The following is an 18,783-nucleotide window of genomic DNA, read 5'->3' as shown; positions in this document are numbered from 1 at the left end:
CCCCACCCTATGCCTTTGCAACCTTCCGAAACTCCCCAGGCAAAAGTCACCACTGACCGCTCCTGAACAAATCCATCAGACACTTCATTCCTCACTGTTACTGCTGATAACTCCTTCTTAACTCTCTGTTCCTTTAGCTCTAGTCTCACTTTTCTCACTCTTCTTTTTTTATTGCTTCAATAGTTCTCCTTCCTCAGTTTGCCAATTAACTCTAATGTTTTCCAGGACAGAGGAACAAAAACTGCCTGGCCTTCACTGCATAGGCTTTTCCCAAGTTGGTTTCACTTACTCCTAAATTGTTCTACGTGGCTTAGACCTCTTCTTTAAACTTGAAAATTATTTATGATATTCCTTACTAAATGTTTCCCTTTATCCCTCTCTGTAGTTCCAAAATCGAACTTTCTCACCTATAGACCAACTCCTCCATCAAACCCCAACACATGTTAAGTACCATACGTGCCCAGTTCACAGCTTGTAAAATTGGACATTTTTCTTGACTCTTTGCTCTCCCTCAACATCCAAATCCCCTTACTCACCTGGTATTATTGATTTTAATTCACTAAATCTCCCATCTGTCCTTTATTAGCACATGGTTTTCTTTTCGTGCTTCTCTCCAAGTCAACCATCCAGATGCTTTCTAAAGTGGTTATGCAGTGAATAAACTTATTACAGATGTCCCATAATTAAAACTCTTGTAAGTACCTGAGGCATCTCTCATCTGAGATCTAAGTTCCCTAACAAAACATACAACTCTCTTCCTAATCAAGACTCAATCATTCCAGATTCTTTTCTTGCTCTTCCCTGACTTGTGGGTAATGCTCCAAAATAATTAAAATGGATGTTTTCTACTTCTGTGACTTTGCTCATAAATTTTTTAAATGTCACTGGCACCCACCTTCCTCCACATGCATCTCTGTAGCTCCTGTCTCTACCTGGGACCCAGCAGGATTGCTGTCTCCCAATGATACCTTCACACACAAGGCTAGCTGCCAACCATCAGCGCCAGTAAATGCTGTTTCTTCCTTAAAATGTTGTGCAAAGCTGTAAGTAGCGATAAATACCCAGGAAATAAGAAGGACACAGGTGTATATTTTAAAATATGGAGGCATATTTATTAAAATTAAAAGTACATTTTAAAAAGAGTATTAATTAACAACAGGAAACATGATAGCCTTTGTAAAGGTACTGGTTTAACTATTGGGTGTATTTTAGAATGAATGCATAATGAATCAAAGATAATTTTGTACTGGTTGACATAATCTGGCAAGAAGATAAAGTTTTGTTTCTGAAGCTTAGTTAACATTTATCTCTTGAAGTAATATTTTAAAAGTTTAAAAAATATTACTTATACGTCAATAGTTCTGTTCTAAAGAGCTACACTCATAATTCTTCATGTTATGATCTTACAGTACAGAGTCTAATGGAACCCTAAATTCTCCTGACAGACTGCTCAGAAACTGAGAGTGCCAGAGTGCGTTTACTGCATTCCTTCCATTGAGAAGTTGCCAGATGTTACACAGCCAGACTAGGGCTCTCTTGGATTTATACACACACATAAACACACACACACACACAGAGTCCCAGAAGGAGAATTTCTACATGAGAGTCTTTTACCTTGAAACCTAGGCAGAAAAACCATGCCCTGAGAGATCAGTGCCACTTTCTTTATTCAAACTCAATAAAAAGGTCACTTTTCCTTTTAAGTGTTTGATGATTTTGATTCAAGCTGGTAAGTTAGGAAGAATTTGGATATTTTAGTTCAAAAGCCATTCTGCAAAAGAAAGAGCTTGATCTACACTTGAATTTTTCAAATAAAAGTGCAGTGAGAGCACTGAGACTATTTCTGAAAATGAATTCAACTTCTGGATATGTAAGTAAGTAAAGAGGGGGAGACTAAGAAGGAGATGATAAAGACGTGAAGAGAGTAGAGTTCTCTACTGATACAAAAGAACAAATGAAGTAGAAGTAACTCAATGAAAGAATAAGAAAGTAGCATGCTGGGCCGGGGATTTAGCTCAGCGGTTTTGCCGCCTGCTGCGCAAGCTCAAGGACCTGAGTTCAATCCCCAGTACCAAAAAGGAAAGTAGCATGCAGTTCTTCTGCCTGCAAGAGTGGAGAAATATTTGAATTAAGATATCAAAAGGAGAACAATTTCAAATGATGATAAAATTCAGAATAAGGATACAGGAGTTACTGACTGAAATAGAATTGAGGGCAACACTCACTAAATTTGAAATAGTAAGAAAATGAGTGGTTGCTGAATAAATCTTTCAGAAGAATGTTTACATTACTCAGAATGATGACAGGAATTGTGATGTAGATTAAAGCCAAGTACAAAAATCATCAGTGACTAAAGCAGCATTAACAAGAGGTCAACAAGTGCGCTTAGTTGTATTACATACAAAGATACACCAGGTAAGGATAATAAGAGCAAGACATTATGGAAATAAATACAAGAGGGTAGATAGGTAACTATGTATGATTTTTTATCTTCAACAAATGTTAAGGAAAAGAAAGATTCCAAGAATTTCACAGTAGATTGGGATGGAGGTTGGAGGGATGAATAATTTAGAAAGTAAGTAGACCAAAAATAAATGCTCAAAGTGGCTTTTAGAAAAGCAAAGGAGAGAAACATTAAACTGAAAAATCCAGTTTACATATATTATTTCTGTAGAAGAGGTACAGATTGCAGTAGGCAAGAAGGACACAAGGAGTTGGTAAGTGTATAAACCAGATGCTCTGGTCCTCAGTTTGGGTAGCAGGTTCATGGGCATTCAGTTTATTACTATGCTTTGAAACGTATACACATTCTTTTGTATGTATCAAAGTAATGTAACAGGGGCCAGGCGAGGTGGTGCATGCCTGTAAACCCAGCTCTTGGGAGGCTGTAGCAGGAGGATCACCATAAGTTTGAGGACAGCCTGGGCTACGTAATGAGTTCAAGGCCAGCCTGAACTACATAGCCTCAAAAGACAAGAAAAAGAAAAAAATAATATGCTAGCAAAAAGTAATGATAAAAGATAATATTTTTTAAAATACTGTAATTAAGAAACTTCAGTTTTACAAAATCTACCCAAATTGTCTCTGGGTAGGTGTACATTAGACTTAGTTCAAGCTCTCATGAGTTTTTGCTGCCCTAAGGCAAACACCTTAATGCATATATACACAAATCTTACAGTTAGACACTGATAACATTTTATAAAACAAATTTTCCTGTGTTGTATTTTAATATAAACACTAATGATCTTGTGTTTCCCAACTACAAACAAAATCATGGCACAGAAGATAATTCATAAATGTGCCCTTCAAAATAGGCAGTTAAACCATGATTGAGAACTTGGAAAAATCTAGGAAAGTGATAATCAACCTAGAGTTGATAAAGAGCTGAGTCATTAATCTACATTAGTGAACTAAAAAACTAGCCTGAAGCAAACAATCTACATATAGGTAACTGAGACTAAGAAAAATACAAAGTATAAAAAATGTGGTACATGATTTTAACTTAGAATGAAAAGAAGAGAAAGCAGAGTTAACAGGGAAAAGTCTAAAATCATATCATTCATGCATGTCACCCACCTTAAGAAAAGCGTTGGCCGAGTGTCAAGACACAAGTATACAACTACTTTTTAGATTTTGTAATATAAATGTATGATCATTACAACCAAACACTAGGCAGAATGTATTATTCAGCAGCAGTAATAATAAGACAAAACAACAAAATATAATAATTATTTAGTATTAAAGCAAAATAACAGAAAACAGACTGAGAAAATGCAAAAGAAAATTAAACATATGAATAATCAATACTATACAATTCAACTGGAAGGACATAAATTTCCATTATATTTACTGAAGGACATCAGAAGATATGAAATATTAAGAATTTAGTTGTGATCTTATGTCTCATGTTTCCTTGCATTTTAACCTACATGAATTCAAACACTTGGAATTTACTCATCGGTTTTCATTATTTTTACAAAACCATTATTATTTTACAAAACCAGCTTCATTCATTAACTTACACTAATAGGATGAAGACAGTCAAATAAAGCCCCAAATTACTCTGAAACAACAGTCAGGTTGACTAATTGTGGCACACAATTCTTCATCTATCCCAGTGAACCCACTACCACATTATCACAGTCGTTCTCTTCTTTGCCTGAAGGGCCTCGAAATGTTCCCAATGAACTGGCTCAAACTGCTAAACCTATGGACCTTGAGAATTATACAAACGTTTTTGGACTCTTTCTCTTCAATTTCTAGTTATCTCCCCTTTTTCTTAAATGCCAGGAAACTGGTATTTCCCTCCGACATAAATTACATCTCTTTAAATGCTATAGAGCTGGACTACATAGGACTCACTGGAAATGCCCACTTTGGAAAGAGAAGCTGGGTACAAAGGAGCAAACTTTCTCATAGAGCCAGGATTCTCCACAGATTCAAGCTTTTCTGCTATGCCCAAGGAGTGGATCACAGTCACCTTTGACAAAGTGATCACAGACAAATCAGTTCAACCTAAACACTTCAAAGGCAAGACCTTCTATTCTGGAGCACAAAGGCAGGAAAGCAGGTTGTTAGGACACGTATGTAGAAATCAGGCAGTGCTGACTAATATCCGCTTAGGGACTCTGCAAAGGAAGGTGAGCAGTCGAGTGAGATAACTTTAAACACGATACTGTTATCCTGTCCTTGTAGACAATATTACAAACTGTAAAACCTACTGAACAAAATTTTTAAGATATTCAAAAAGATGACTCTAATGCACCAAAGAGAAGCTGTATTTTTGACATTCTATTACAGTTGGTTTATATATACATTTTGTTTCATAATTTTTATAAACATAGTGTTTCTATATTTTACTAAAAACTACATATAGCTATACAAAACACAGAAGTGAAAGTGAACTATGTCACACCAATAGACAGGAACATGCAATTCTACACACATATTCAATTGTAAGAAAAATATACCTGTGACGGTGCTCACTGCTCTGACTGTGTCTGGAGCGAGGTAGAGTAAGAAAATGACTGCAAGCATGGCAAAAACAAGAATAGAAATGAGACTCAGGAAAGAACTGAAAGAAGTATAGTTTAGCTTTAAAAGAGATTCAAAAAGATAAGGGGACAGTAAGCAAGCCAAATAAAGACTGCTGCTAGAAAGCTCACCCCTCCCCAGGTCGACTGTAACACGGCAGAGCCACAGGAAAAAGTGGACCAAATAGTCCACAGTAAAGTGAAACAAAAACATAACATTCTGCAAAACCATATTTCAGAATTACAACTTTATCAACTATCACTCAACTATCTTCAGCACTGTTTAGAAAATGATATACAATAGGGATGCTTTCTTATTTTTTAGAAGGAAAGGTGAAAAGAGAAAAATAATAAAAATAGCTATAATGTAAGGAAATAATAAAAGAGGCTACGCCTATAAAATTTAGGAGATTTTATGAGATAATTATTTTTCCTCAACCATTAATGATTAAAAATAACTACAAGGGGCTTTAAAAATTCTATTTAGTAATAAAAAAAACTGATTCAATTATTTTCAGTTAGTTGCTGATCTTTTTTGATTCACTTGTTTACTCTGCATTTATTTCACATTATCGACTCTACATTTCATGTCCCAAAATTGCCATAAGCACTAACCTTCTACCCTTCTGAAGCTGATTCTCTCCGTTCCAAGGCACTAATTTAAATTCTTCTACTTTTCTAAAGCCTTTAATGCCCAAATTCTTAATCACTGCAGACGATCATTATGTCCTGTAAACAACTGACATAAGCCTTCCACCCTGTGGCTCCCTAGCTCTACCTGTGCGGCGTGACTGGGCACACACTGTGTCTTCTCGTGTTCTTGTCGTCCACACCAAGGAGGAAACGCTGCGCACATGACCTTGCATACTTCATTACTCTCTTCTGCCTTTCCCTTTGCATCTGCTCTTACTCCTAGAAATAAAGCCTTCGCTAACCTTGCCTCCTTCTCAAGACAGTGTCTTGCTTGTTTCTCTCCACCACTGAACAGCACAGAAGACATATTTACAAGTCTTGCCCCACGTCCTCACCTCCCTGTGGTGCTCCAAGCTGCACGCACTGGACTCCCACCTCTGCGGCCCTCTTGGACTCTTGGAGCTCTCCTACACATGGAACCCGTGAAGCCCTAAATGCTTCTCTCATCTCCACCTGTCATCACATTGCACTTCCCCATGGAATCAGACCTTGATTTTCAAAACTGTTTTCTAACATTTTCCTCCCTTCGGTTTGAAACTATTGTCTCTGGCTAGTAAGCGAAGCATTTGTATAACATTTAACTGTATGTCAAGCACTCCGTTAAAAGCTTTGCCTACAGTACTCTTCTTACTTCACTTGACACCCTCTGACGTAGCTCCAGTATCCTACTTGGAAATCCTGCTGGGTCCTTCCAGTCCCTTCTTCATGAAGCATTTTCCAAGGCTCAAGCAAGTATTTTCTTTCTGTTCCAGTAATACTATGCTTTGGCCTCACAGTCTTGTACAATTTATAATGAGTCAACATAGGATAATTTTCTAGACTAAGATAACATCTTTTTAAAATGTTGGGGGACAATGGCTGATGTACACAAATATATTTGTACTGACCTAAAATTACACCATATTTATGATGACCCTTCTCTCTGAAGAAAGCGCTGATTTACATAATCATAGAAATATTCTAGAAATGTAAACAAAGGACTTAGCTTTATGTAGGCTTATGTATAGTGCAAAAATAAGTATCAAAAAAGCAAAAGAACAGAAATAATAGCAAGCAGCTGTAATACTGGGATTTACTTAGAAGTATAAACTGCAAAGCTTATTAACATGTATAAAGTCAAAGAATATGTAATACATCATCACTCAATTTCTAATATTTTTCTTGAAGTGTTTGAATCATTAATTTTGTCCCTATAAAGCTAAAGAAATATTAAGTTAGAATCATCTTGATCAAACATGAATTTGTTTTATTTCTCTTTTCTATCTCTAGTCATATGAGTTCTTAATCTTACCTGGGCATGGCCTCCATTAAGAGTCTACTGAAAACTATGAAAGCACATGCCTGAACACTAAATAGACTTTACAATTCTGTGTCGGTAAACCTTCTAAAATCCACCTGTAGTTCTGGAGTGTATCTGGCTCTTTGCTGAACTTACTTGGTATCATTTAGACACATTTTACACTTCTCCATTGAACCAGGTTTCCTTTACTTCCAAAATTGAATTTAACCAAGTGCTTTATAAAACCTGAGCAATAAATATACACAATGAATCAAATATTCTTACTGAATTAAATTAAATAAAGTAAGTTTTACTAAAATTTGAATTCAGGGCAATCTGAGAATTTTTTTAAAAGCTTGAATAAGGTAGTAATTCATTTAAAAAGAAAAATCATAAAATTAAATTCATTAAATTTTAAAAAGCAAAAAATAAAAAAGTTGCAGATTCTAAGAATTATGATACAAATACTATTCAAAGACATAAACTAGATTACTAATACAATTTCTGGACACATTATGCTTCTTAAATAAAATAACATCTAGAGACAACACAAAATTATTCATTGTTCATTATTATAATGAATCTTTCTGCTAAAGGAAATTAGTCTGAATGTCCCCTTTTAGGAACTACCAGATATACAAAAAATACCATGAAAGAAAGAGATAAAATATCCTACCTGTAAGTAATCCTACAGATATTGAAAGCTGTTTGCAATAACCAACTTAATGCAAAACCTTCTGCTCTATCTCTAACATTATTGACATTTACAGCTCCTACAATATAACAGTATTATTTAACTGCCTTAAAATATATTCCTGAAATGTAACATATAATCTATGAAAATACTTAAAGTGAATTCTGTTTTTTCATTTACTTTCTTTATAAATTTAAACTTTGAGACATGTGTTTCTCTCACAGAGGATAACTGAAAAGACCAAGGAGATTCTTCTTTTTGATGAAATAATTGTGAGAATGTGCTACGTTTTTTATAATTGGCTGCCTGATACAGAATATATAAATTGTACTAGATTACAAGGCATTTTACGTTTCAGAATTTAATAAGGTGTTTTCCTTTTTAGAATATAAATCTACTAGCCAGGTGTGGTGATACACAACTACAATCTTAGCACTCTAGGACCCAGATGCAAGGTAAAACTCAGCTTGGGCAAATTAATGACTTACATGATCCTGTCTTGATATAAAAAATGAAAAAAAGGGCTAGGGAAGTAGTTCAGTGGTTCAATCACCAGCAACACCACTAAAAATAAATAAATATATATTAAAAATATATATTTATATTTATATATATTTATGTTTAATATTACTTTTTCCTTACAGTGTTAAAAGCATAATTCAAGAATATAAAAGTAGCTAATATATTTTGGCCTTTGGGATAGCCATAAAAATGCATACTGCAGGCTACTTCTGATTTGTGACATAAATAGTATCTAATACTATATACATATTCTATCAGTAAATTACCTCACATAGACAAAAAATCCGTTTTGAAATGATTTCTAATACTAAAACCATACAATATGCCCCCAGGAAAACTATGCTCCTGGTTGCAGTAGTTACTAGGGAAAAAAATGATACAATTAGGGGACAGGAGTCATGGAAGATGAAAGATGTCCTTTATAAATTATTATTTTAATTAATGTTCATGCATCCTGGATGTGCCTTGAAAAGAATCTATTTACTTTTCAAAACAAAATAAGATTATCAGTAGCAATGACAAAGACTTCCAAAGAAAAAGTTTGCAATAAAATATTTAATAGACAATTGTTTTATATTACCTATGGAAAAGAATCTGCATACTCTATTTTCTCTTTATATCACTTACGTTTAATCATGTACTATAAATTGATGTCAAAGGTACCGTTTCTCACCCACTGCAGTCAGTGTAAAAGCCACTGTCTTCACACACAACTTCCCAACATGTGCTGAAAACCCTTCTCCTTCACACTGGGCCTCTACAAGGTATAGGTGGGTTCTGCCTCTTTTGCTCTTGTTCTGACCTGAATAAACATGTCCATTTCTCAAAGTCCAACTTAAGTCCTACACTCTCAACAAAACTTTGAAAAAAACTACTGGAATTGACTGATTTCTGTGTTGTTTTTGCTTAATTAGTAAGCAATTAAGTGTAAATTATTTGGGAGCTAAAAGATCCTTTCAAATGCTAAGAGGTAGGCACAATTTTTTAGTATATATCAGGAAATTGTGATGAAATAATTATGGGTATGTATTGCATATTTTGATATTGACTGTCTGACAAGAAATATAAAAATTAATTGGAGACACCAGTTAATTCAGACAACTCTGTAAGGTTGGTACTCATACTTTAAATTTATAAATAAGCAAATCAATCATCAAAGAGGTTATTTTCCCTAAGACACATTGTTAGCAAGACATAAAATTCTACATTTGAATCCAAAGGTATTTGTTCCAAATCCTATGAAAAAGAGAACGTTAATAAAATACTATTCTTACCCAATGCATCAATTCTTACTGATAAGAAATGTTACTGTCTCTCTCACAATACCTAAAATGTACTATCTCAATTTCTCCCTTAGTGTTTTTAAGCAATAACATTATTGACTCCTCTATAAAATGCTACTCAAGAAAATTCAGGTAAGAAATCTGGAATATCCCTACCTTCTAAATACTACATTAAAACTATAATGCTTTCAAATGTATTTTATTATTGAAAATCCTTTATAATATTAGGTAAAGCAGAAATGAAAGACTAATAATGTGAGAGACTATATACATTATTATAAATGTTAATGAATAATGGTAGCATAGATAATCCAAAAAATAATATTACAGAATAGGTTGTTTTACTTCTACCTAAATGAAATTCTATTTTACTTGTTTCAAAGCACGATCTAAGGCAGATCCCATTTAAGAATAACTGATCTAGCAATCTACAACACACTAAAAAGAGTAACAAAACAACTTGAATCAATTTCCTCCAAAACTTCAACAGAAAATCATTTGAAAATTTTTCAAAACTAAAAGATGCATAAAGTTATAAAGTAAAGCAGAAAATATAATGATGTGTCAATTACAGATATAAATTGGAGTAGGCATAAAAACGCATGCCACATGTGATCTCTGATATGACTATAATATACCACAGATTCATCACCTAGGGCAGTGCCACGGCTGGCTGTTTGTACCACTGAAAGCTCTAAAAGGTTCGCCATCACTTACTAGGGTTTAATAGCAAATATTTTAAGGCAAGTATTTCAAGGTTTGTTGTCATTAAGTCCAGGATCACTTGCCTTAAAATACTGGTAAATCCTGCATTTAATACAACAGCACCCAGTGTTGTATTTTATTCTTTTCTAAGATTAGGTCATATTTACTTGTCCTCATTGAAATGAAGTCTATTTTTCATTAACAGAACACTTTCTATATATCTGAAGGAAGCATAAAGTCATTTCAGACTTTGCTGTTATTCCTCCCATTACCAAACCTTCAGTGAAAAAGGAGCTTTGACTTGCTGTGTAAATACTTTCCAGAAACTACTCAGCTTCTCAAAATTCCACTAGGCAATTAAAGCAGCTCTTAACCTGCCCTAATATGACTCTTTCCAACTGTTACACATGCCAACACATTAAACTTTCTTTTGGTTTGATAATTTGGGTAGTATCATTTTCAACAGGTCAATGCGCATAATCAGGTCTAAAGGAATAGACTACTATAAAAAGTCAAGAAAATTTTAAAAAAGAAACTCCTACATTGACTTTCATTTGACACTAATACTGATACTAATTTAATAACTTAATTTCTTCTTAAATCTCAGACATAAAAACCAGTATTTGTGTGATACTACTGAGACCTAAGATACCTTTTCTTTTGCAAATGCATAGTAAAGCACAATGAAATTATAAACATGAATTGAGTATTAATTTGGATTTAGACAAAACAAATACATGTATATATACTGACAGTAATTTCTCATATCAGTAGATTTTAAAGCACCCAATATCCTTCATGCAGTGGTGTAAGAGACATACAAAAGAACATCTGAGTTCCCCTGTTTTATCATACTTTCTAAATAGTAAATTCAGCTCTCTGCCTCATGTAATCTCAAATTTATTTGGTAGTTTGGGGAAAATATCACAGCATTTTTATATATAACCAAAGCATGAATTGGAGAGTTAATCAATTTATTAACTTTTAAAATTAGTAATGATTAATGTAAGCATTGTAACATACCACGCTACCTCCAAGTTTGTCACATTTAGTGGAGGAAATTCAGAGAATTCTTCCAGATACAGCAATCAATAAGCATGATTCTTTAAGACGACTAAGGAGTTTACTGAAAGCCATGAAGGAAAACCTCTTCATGAATCATGATAAAATGCTTCCCAAACAAACCATACTCTCTCAATACTTCTGTATATGAAAAGTCACAGTAATTTTTCTGATGTACATAAAAGACTTCAGTCTATTGTATAATTAAAGTAGTTTTACATAAAATAATTGGTTGTGATAAGGTAAATGATACATCTTGTTATTACAATGATTATTATTATAATCTCTTGTGAAAATTTTAGTTTTATTTAATAAAAGACTAAACTAAAAATGCAAAATGGTTTTGTTCCTTGTTGTCTTGTGTGTGTTTGTGTTACCAATGTAGCAGCCATAACAAAGACTATGGCCATGCTAAAGGAACGCATGTTTCTAGAAACTAAAATAACAAAGCAGATAAAAGCATTTTACGACAATCCCTAATGTGTGGTATGATAAAGCCTAATAGCATTTAGTTACATTTACCTGTCTCTCTCTGGAGAATAATGATCATCCATGACACGATGTCTATCCATGCGGCTAATTGTATTATAATGTCCAGTAGTCGTGCGTGTCCCTCGAAGTCCCTGTTCCACATTCCGACTAAAACAGCAAGACACATTAAATATTCCAGTAAGCCATAAGCACATACTAAGAAATGAAGTTTATTAATAAAAACAGAAACAAAGTCACTGTAATGTCAAGTCCAATTTTTTTCTTTATTTATACTTTGGCTAATGGTATATATATCAGTTGGAAATTGACAATTAAGGAGATTGCTGCCATAAAAGAAATATAACTTGAAAAGAGCCCAAATTAAACCAATGTCGCTGGAAATGAGGTAAGGAATATCAGAGCTATTAATGGATGACTCCCAGTTTTCAAGAAATGAAATTCAAGAGGAGGAATGGATGTGTGTGGAGAAAATGAGTTCAGTGTCACACAAGCCTGTTTACCTGGTCTACACGAATGGAGCCAGAGAGGCCGCATAAGCGGCCGGACAAGAGTTCAGAGCTCAGGAGAGCAACTCAAACTGCTCACTTCTAACCATGCCCCTTGGTAGCATCCCAGGCCAAACTACCATTTTCATTCACTCCCTGTAACGGCTGCCTCAGTATTCTTTCTTCCACCTTCCCCAATTCAACCAGACACACACTAGCCCTCTGAAACACAACTAAGACCATGGCATCTCCAATTGTAGAAAGGCAAGAATCTAGTATTTAGTTTTATTTTATAGATGAACTGGTTCTCCTATCTTTTCCAGTCCACTTTCCATATTAATTAGTAGTGCCACCTTTATAAACATGTATTAATATGAAATATGTATAAATTATGTATATACATACATATATTGCACTATCCTATTCAGTATGTCTATTACTATGCATGAGCTGGTGGTAAATTTTTCTCTTCTTTTTAATTTGATAATTTGTACATCTTTACCCTTTCATATAAATTCTAAAGTGATATCAAATTTCAAAAATTGCACATATAATTCTGCTGGGTATGGCATTTTGGATTAATACATACAGCACTGAAACCATTCTACTCATGAATAGGATATATTACGTTTATCTCAATTTCTACATTTTTCTAAGAAGACCTTTGTGAACTGTTAGATGAATGACCACACACTCGGTGTTGCCTTTGAGATGTGTGCTTTTGGGACTCTCATTACATTTCTTCATCTGTTATTACTCATTTTTGCAAGCTGTTTTATGGCCAGCTATTTGGTAGAATTCCCACATTAGTTTGAATATTCTGGTTATGCTGTTTTCTATGTAGATAAAACCATTTTTAACAAATAATGATGGTTTCATCTCTTCTTTGCCAATTCTCTCACCTCTTATTTTTCTTGTTTTATAATATTTTTCAGGACTGGATATAATATATTGTTTAGGATATTATATAATCAAATACAAATGCCTAGTTTTCCTTTAAGTACATGCTTGCTTTAAAAAGCCTTTATGAACTGTAGATGGTTCTCTTTTACTTCTAGTTTACTATCTAATTGAATAATAAAATTATTTTTCTACCTGTAATGAGGTTTATTTCCCCATTAGTCCTTTATGTGATGAATTACCACAAGAAATTTTCTGGTATCTAGCTTGCTTTTAATTCATGGTTAGATTTAGTTGGTCATATAAAATTTTTACATCTGTTTGTAACTAAAATATGCTTGTAAAATTGTCTTACACCATGAGGATTAGGGTAGGCCTACACTGACTCCAGGAAGAGCTACACAGCTTTCATTCTTTTTGTTTCAAGAGTCAGTTGTATGCAACAGAGAGATATGGTCTCAGCAACTTGATGAAAACCTATAATCACCACAATATACAAGAGATGTCCTAAACTATTTACTTGGGTCAAATTGAAATTTTGTGTCCTTTGGCCAACATCTCCCTAGTCTTCCCACCTCCCACCATTTTACTTATATCTATGACTTCAACTCTTTTAGATTCCAAATGTATGTGAGATCATATGATGTTTGTCTATGTATGTCTGGTTTATCTCACTTAACATCTTCCAGGTCCATCCATATTGTCACACACAAAAGGGAACAAGGTTTTCTTTTTTTAAAGGGTGAACACTATTCTACTATTTATATGCACCATATTCTTATATGTACACCATTCATCCATTGATAGACACATAAGGTATTCCTTATCTTAGCTATTGTTACTAATGCTACAATGATCATTGTAGATATCATTAATATACTAATTTCATATCCTTTAAATATATGCCAAAAAATACAATTGCAGGATTATATGATAGTTCTACTTTTAATATTTTGAAGAATCTCAACCCTCATAAATGACTCTAATTTGCATTGCCACCAATATAGTACAAGGGCTCACTTTTCTCCACATCACATATAAAATAATCTCATTTCACCATGTCCAATCTTTTTTTTTCTAATACATTTCTTTTTCTTAAGGTGAAAATCTCCTAAATACTTGTGAACCACAAATGCTTAACAGAACTTTCACTGTCATTCAATTCTGACATTTCAGGATTTCCTCTTCATTGTTTAATTGTCAACCAAGTTATTTAGAAAGTTCTAGGAATTTTAAAACTGTCTTTTTATAGGCTTATAAATGTATTGCATAATATTCCCATAAAATGGTTTATATAGGATTTATTGAGCTTTTCTTTTTCATCATTATTTTTACCAGTTATTTTTAAATGTTTTCTCTTAAAAGATACTTTATAATCTTTGCTTGGATGGCGTGGAACTTTACACAAAAGACACAGACAGAATATAGGTTTACTTCACACAATAAGTTTGAGCAAACACATGTATTATTTAAATCTTCTAAGCCATTGCTATTAGGAGGGGCCTGGTTTAGCTACTGCCTTCTGTTGGGCTATGTTAAGATCTCCAAATACAACTGTGTATTTATTTCTCTGTCTAACCATTTTGGTTGTTGTTTTTTATATTTTGAAGATTTTTATTTGTCCATGATCATTATGCCCAGTCTTTTCACTAGTCTTTAGCATGCCTTAAGTCAAATTTGGAAAAGCATTGCCTCCTAGAGAACTGAGCTTCTGAGAACACAGTTGACCGAAGTGCAGGACTGAGTTTGGCCCATTCTTGTCCAGCCTTTATGTAAAGTACAAGCTCTACAATACAAACAGGTAGTAATTGTCAGACCTTTTAGGTTTAGTATTCTGGGGGGTTTTCCCCCTAGAATATACGTTGTTTTTATAACATTTTTGAAACTGGGTTAAACTTTTAAAATTGAAATTGGGATTCCAATTTCTTTTGGTTTCTATATGCTGATTATGTTTTTCATGCCTTTGTTTTCATACTATGCTCTTATTTTAAATATATTGTCTATTATATAATATATTGACGGATCATATTTTAGGGATGATGATTGTTATTTTGTTTTAAAATCTAAACTGAAGTCTCTGTAACTGATCAATGATAATTATTTTAGCTATCATTCTTCTATGGAGTCCACATTCACACATTTATTTTCCATGCTAGGATAAATTTTTTTAAAGTCTAACCTCTTGTTATTATGGGCTTTGTCTTATATGCAGTTGAATCTAATCTAGAACCCACACCTATGTTATATTAGATGGTTCAAACTTTCTTTGGTAAAAGGAAAGCTATGATATAATACAAAATATATTTAGGTTTTGTCCCTGGTTCCTGACATAGAGCTCCTAAAACCCTTGGAATTTTCTGATTTCATTATCTTTCGTTTTTCATGCCAAAACCCTTTGATAATTTCTGAGATTATGGTAATGAGATTTTATTAGGTGAGATCCTAAATACCCTTAGGATGGGACCAGTCACCAGAAAAAACAAGTGGCTCCAGGATGAGGGTGTTGGAACTTACACTCTACCCACCAACTTCTTGAACAACAAGATCCGCAAAGTTACCAGGCTGCAGAACATGTAGAGGTGCTGAGAGTGCAGCATAACCACTGAGCACATGGAAGCCCCCCTCCCCGATTCTATATTTTGTCCTATCCATTTCTGCATCTGGCTATTCATCTGCATCTGTTACGATATCCGTAAGAAACCACTGAATGCAAGTAAACTGTTGTGCTAAGTTGTGTGAGGCCAGCTAACAAATGATCAAACCCAAGGAGGGGGTTGTGAAAACTCCAGTTTACAGCTGTTCAGTCAGTGAACGACAGATCACCTCCTGGCACTTGGCACTGGGCTCTGAAGTGGAGCCAGTCTCGTGGGACCTGACACTACCTCCAAGAGACAGTACAACTGATGTGAATTAGGGGTACTCAGCTGGTGACTGGTCCCTCAAATTGCCTGGTATGAGGGAAAAAACACATCAGATAAGAGTGTTCTGCACTGACTGCAGAAAGGAGAATGCCTCACATGTATTCTTTGGTCTTTCTGTTTAAGGAGATGGAATTATTTTTTTTTTAGGTTATTAACTCAAAACTAGTTCTCTCTCGAAATTTAAATGTCAGATTACAGATTTTATTCATCAACAAATCTCCATTTAAGCAACTACTTTTCAGTAAATTTAATAATTACAGTCCTATTTACAAACACTTAATTCAACACCTTCAAATATTATAAACTATATTTATAAACTTAATAGATTTTCTTTTTAAGTTTTGTAATTATCTAAATTAAGTAAACCCATTTTGATGGTAAATTTCCTTGTAAATTAAATAAGTTGAATTTAAAAATATAACAAATCTAACATTCTTCTGGTCCAATGTGTGTAAAATTAAGATTCAATTAAAATTAAGTCTAAAACTAATTCAACTAAAAATGAGTTATAAGGCTGTTAATCTAACGAATGAGGTTTTCTTCAACATTATAAATATACAAAATGTAAATGGTGCATATTTCTTGCGAGGCTTAACTATTATTTCCATGATTCTTACTTCATTAACCCCTTCTGTACTTCATTAGACTGACTGGAACTTTCCACTAATTAAGCCCTGGTGCTACAGATTTCCTAAGCCATCCTTCCCACTGCACATGCATTCTTTTAAATTCTTCTGATGATTGTTCTTATTTCTAAAGGACAATCAGATGTTTATTTGTCCTATTTCTCAAATTACCAATATCTATATCATTCATCTGCAAAGTTAGATCTAATTACATCTGCTTAATCTGATATGTGATTAAAATGCTTGATTATTTTGAATTCTTACAATCAAGTAATATATAAATCATCTACAATTTCAAATTAACCCATATTTTTCTCATTATATAGGTTATTGAATAACATTTTGTTTTTCTTAAATAACTTTTTTCCCTAAGTTTATGATACTTGATGACAAATACGCTGTAGTGCCATGGTAAAAAGTACATGCTGCGTTACCTCTGTGGAGGGGGGACACTGGGCGACCATGACCTTGTCCTTCCTATGGCATCCACTCGATGAGGAGACCCTGATGGTGAACAATGGTTGGATGACATTACTTGTTCTGGCACTGATAATGTGGAGCTTTGAAGATCTCGACCATTGTGTCGATAATCTAAAGGTGGAAAGGTTAATAAATACGATTATCTACATATTAACCCCTTTGTGTATTTTCTACTTTACTCAAAAACAGTAAATATTGGTGAAGCTGAAGGACTTTGAACATGTTAAATATAGATTACAATGGATAAAGCATAATATTAAGGAAAATATTTTATAAACACATGAAAAAAGAATGACAAATATTCAAATTTTACAATTAATATTTTAGAATTACTATACTGTTAAATACAGTATAATTTTTATGCAAACTTACACATACAGAAGTTGCTTATATAGAAAAAGTTTATATACAATTATCCTTGATAAAAAACTCAAGTTTATACTAAAAACATTTTCATGTCTACACTGACCTAGAAGTTTTAAATACTTCTCAACAATTACTAATTTTTAAAGTTATTAAATTCACAAAAAAATCCTCAAAGGCTATAATTATTTCCTTAAGAGACAAACTATATTAGGAAATAATCAGCCATTTGAAGTACATATGTAAACTAGTTTTCTTATAGTATTTAACAGGGCTGAGATACAGAAGACTGAGAATAAAAATATGACAAATCAGAGAAGGGAAACACCTAATGATCTGATACTTAGACTCAGTATAAAAAGAAACACAACTCAAATGAGTACTAGAAAACAACTGGTATTTGAAAAGATTGAAAGGAAAATATAATCCAACGTTGGCAGAAAAATAGCAGTTCAGTGTGGAGCAGTTTGGAGATATAAACAGAAAAAGTAAGTTTGACCCATGTTGTATATATCTATAACATCATGAAGTGTGCAGTGCACGGAAATCGAACACTGCTGCGCAGGAAGTGATGTTACAACCATCATCATTACTCTCATCATGCTCATTACAGCTATGAGTAATTGACCTTTTGCTGCTCTGTACTAGGAGCTCTGCTAGGCACTTTATACAGTATTTTTGCTACAACATTTGTTCCAGAAATAACTTAGGGGCTGAAGGGATACCCTAGCAGTAGAGCTGGGGCTTAGCATGCACAAGGCCCTGGATTTGAGTCCCCAACTCCCACAGAAATACTCAGAAAAGCAATTGATTGTTATGTGATTTTTTTTCCAGCATGCTAATGTTTTATACTATTATCTTATCTTAGATTCCCTAAAATCAGAGCAAAAGACAATTCAGATACATATGAATAAGTAAAGGGAAGTTTCCAGAAAAAAGAAGAGGAGAACAAGGAGAGGAAACAATGCAGTCTGGACCTGATCACACGGGAGAAGCTGCTGGGACTGTAGGCCGGGCTGAATTCACTATGACAGCAGTCACTTGATGAAAACTACCAGTGCAATACAGGAGAAGTGCTCACCTGAGTGACACAGTTTCTATTTGTCTAAGGGCAAATCTCCAGAGAAGACAACAACACCCAACATGCACAGTAGCGGGGGATGGTATACATGCATATGATGAACACTTATAATTATGTATGCTGCTATGAAAGAGAAGTAATTGACAGCAATGATACAAAGGATA

At 33.9% G+C, this 18,783-nt stretch overlaps 1 protein-coding gene across 49 annotated transcripts in view; it reads right to left on the bottom strand.

Moving 5' to 3' along the window:
* Positions 1-18,783, bottom strand: part of Rims2 (regulating synaptic membrane exocytosis 2) — a 536,290-nt gene that overhangs the window by 179,496 nt on the left and 338,011 nt on the right. For 29 of the 49 annotated variants that reach the window (XM_021262794.2, XM_087190771.1, XM_021262789.2 and 26 more), the window contains 3 exons: positions 17,130-17,286; positions 11,794-11,910; positions 4,971-5,027 (listed from right to left, as the gene is read on the bottom strand). In XM_021262794.2, coding sequence (XP_021118453.1) covers positions 4,971-5,027; positions 11,794-11,910; positions 17,130-17,286 — 331 coding nt within the window. The remainder of the gene's footprint in view (positions 1-4,970; positions 5,028-11,793; positions 11,911-17,129; positions 17,287-18,783) is intronic. The other 20 variants (XM_021262784.2, XM_021262785.2, XM_021262787.2 and 17 more) reach the window with 2 other exon arrangements.

The sequence above is a fragment of the Heterocephalus glaber genome, unplaced genomic scaffold, assembly GCF_053883595.1.
Source record: "Heterocephalus glaber isolate CG9 unplaced genomic scaffold, H.glaber_assembly_v1.0 deba00001556, whole genome shotgun sequence".
In the NCBI taxonomy this organism is placed as follows: domain Eukaryota; kingdom Metazoa; phylum Chordata; class Mammalia; order Rodentia; family Bathyergidae; genus Heterocephalus; species Heterocephalus glaber.
The sequence above is the reverse complement of the archived record's forward strand: the minus strand, read 5'-3'. Positions and strand labels throughout refer to the sequence as shown.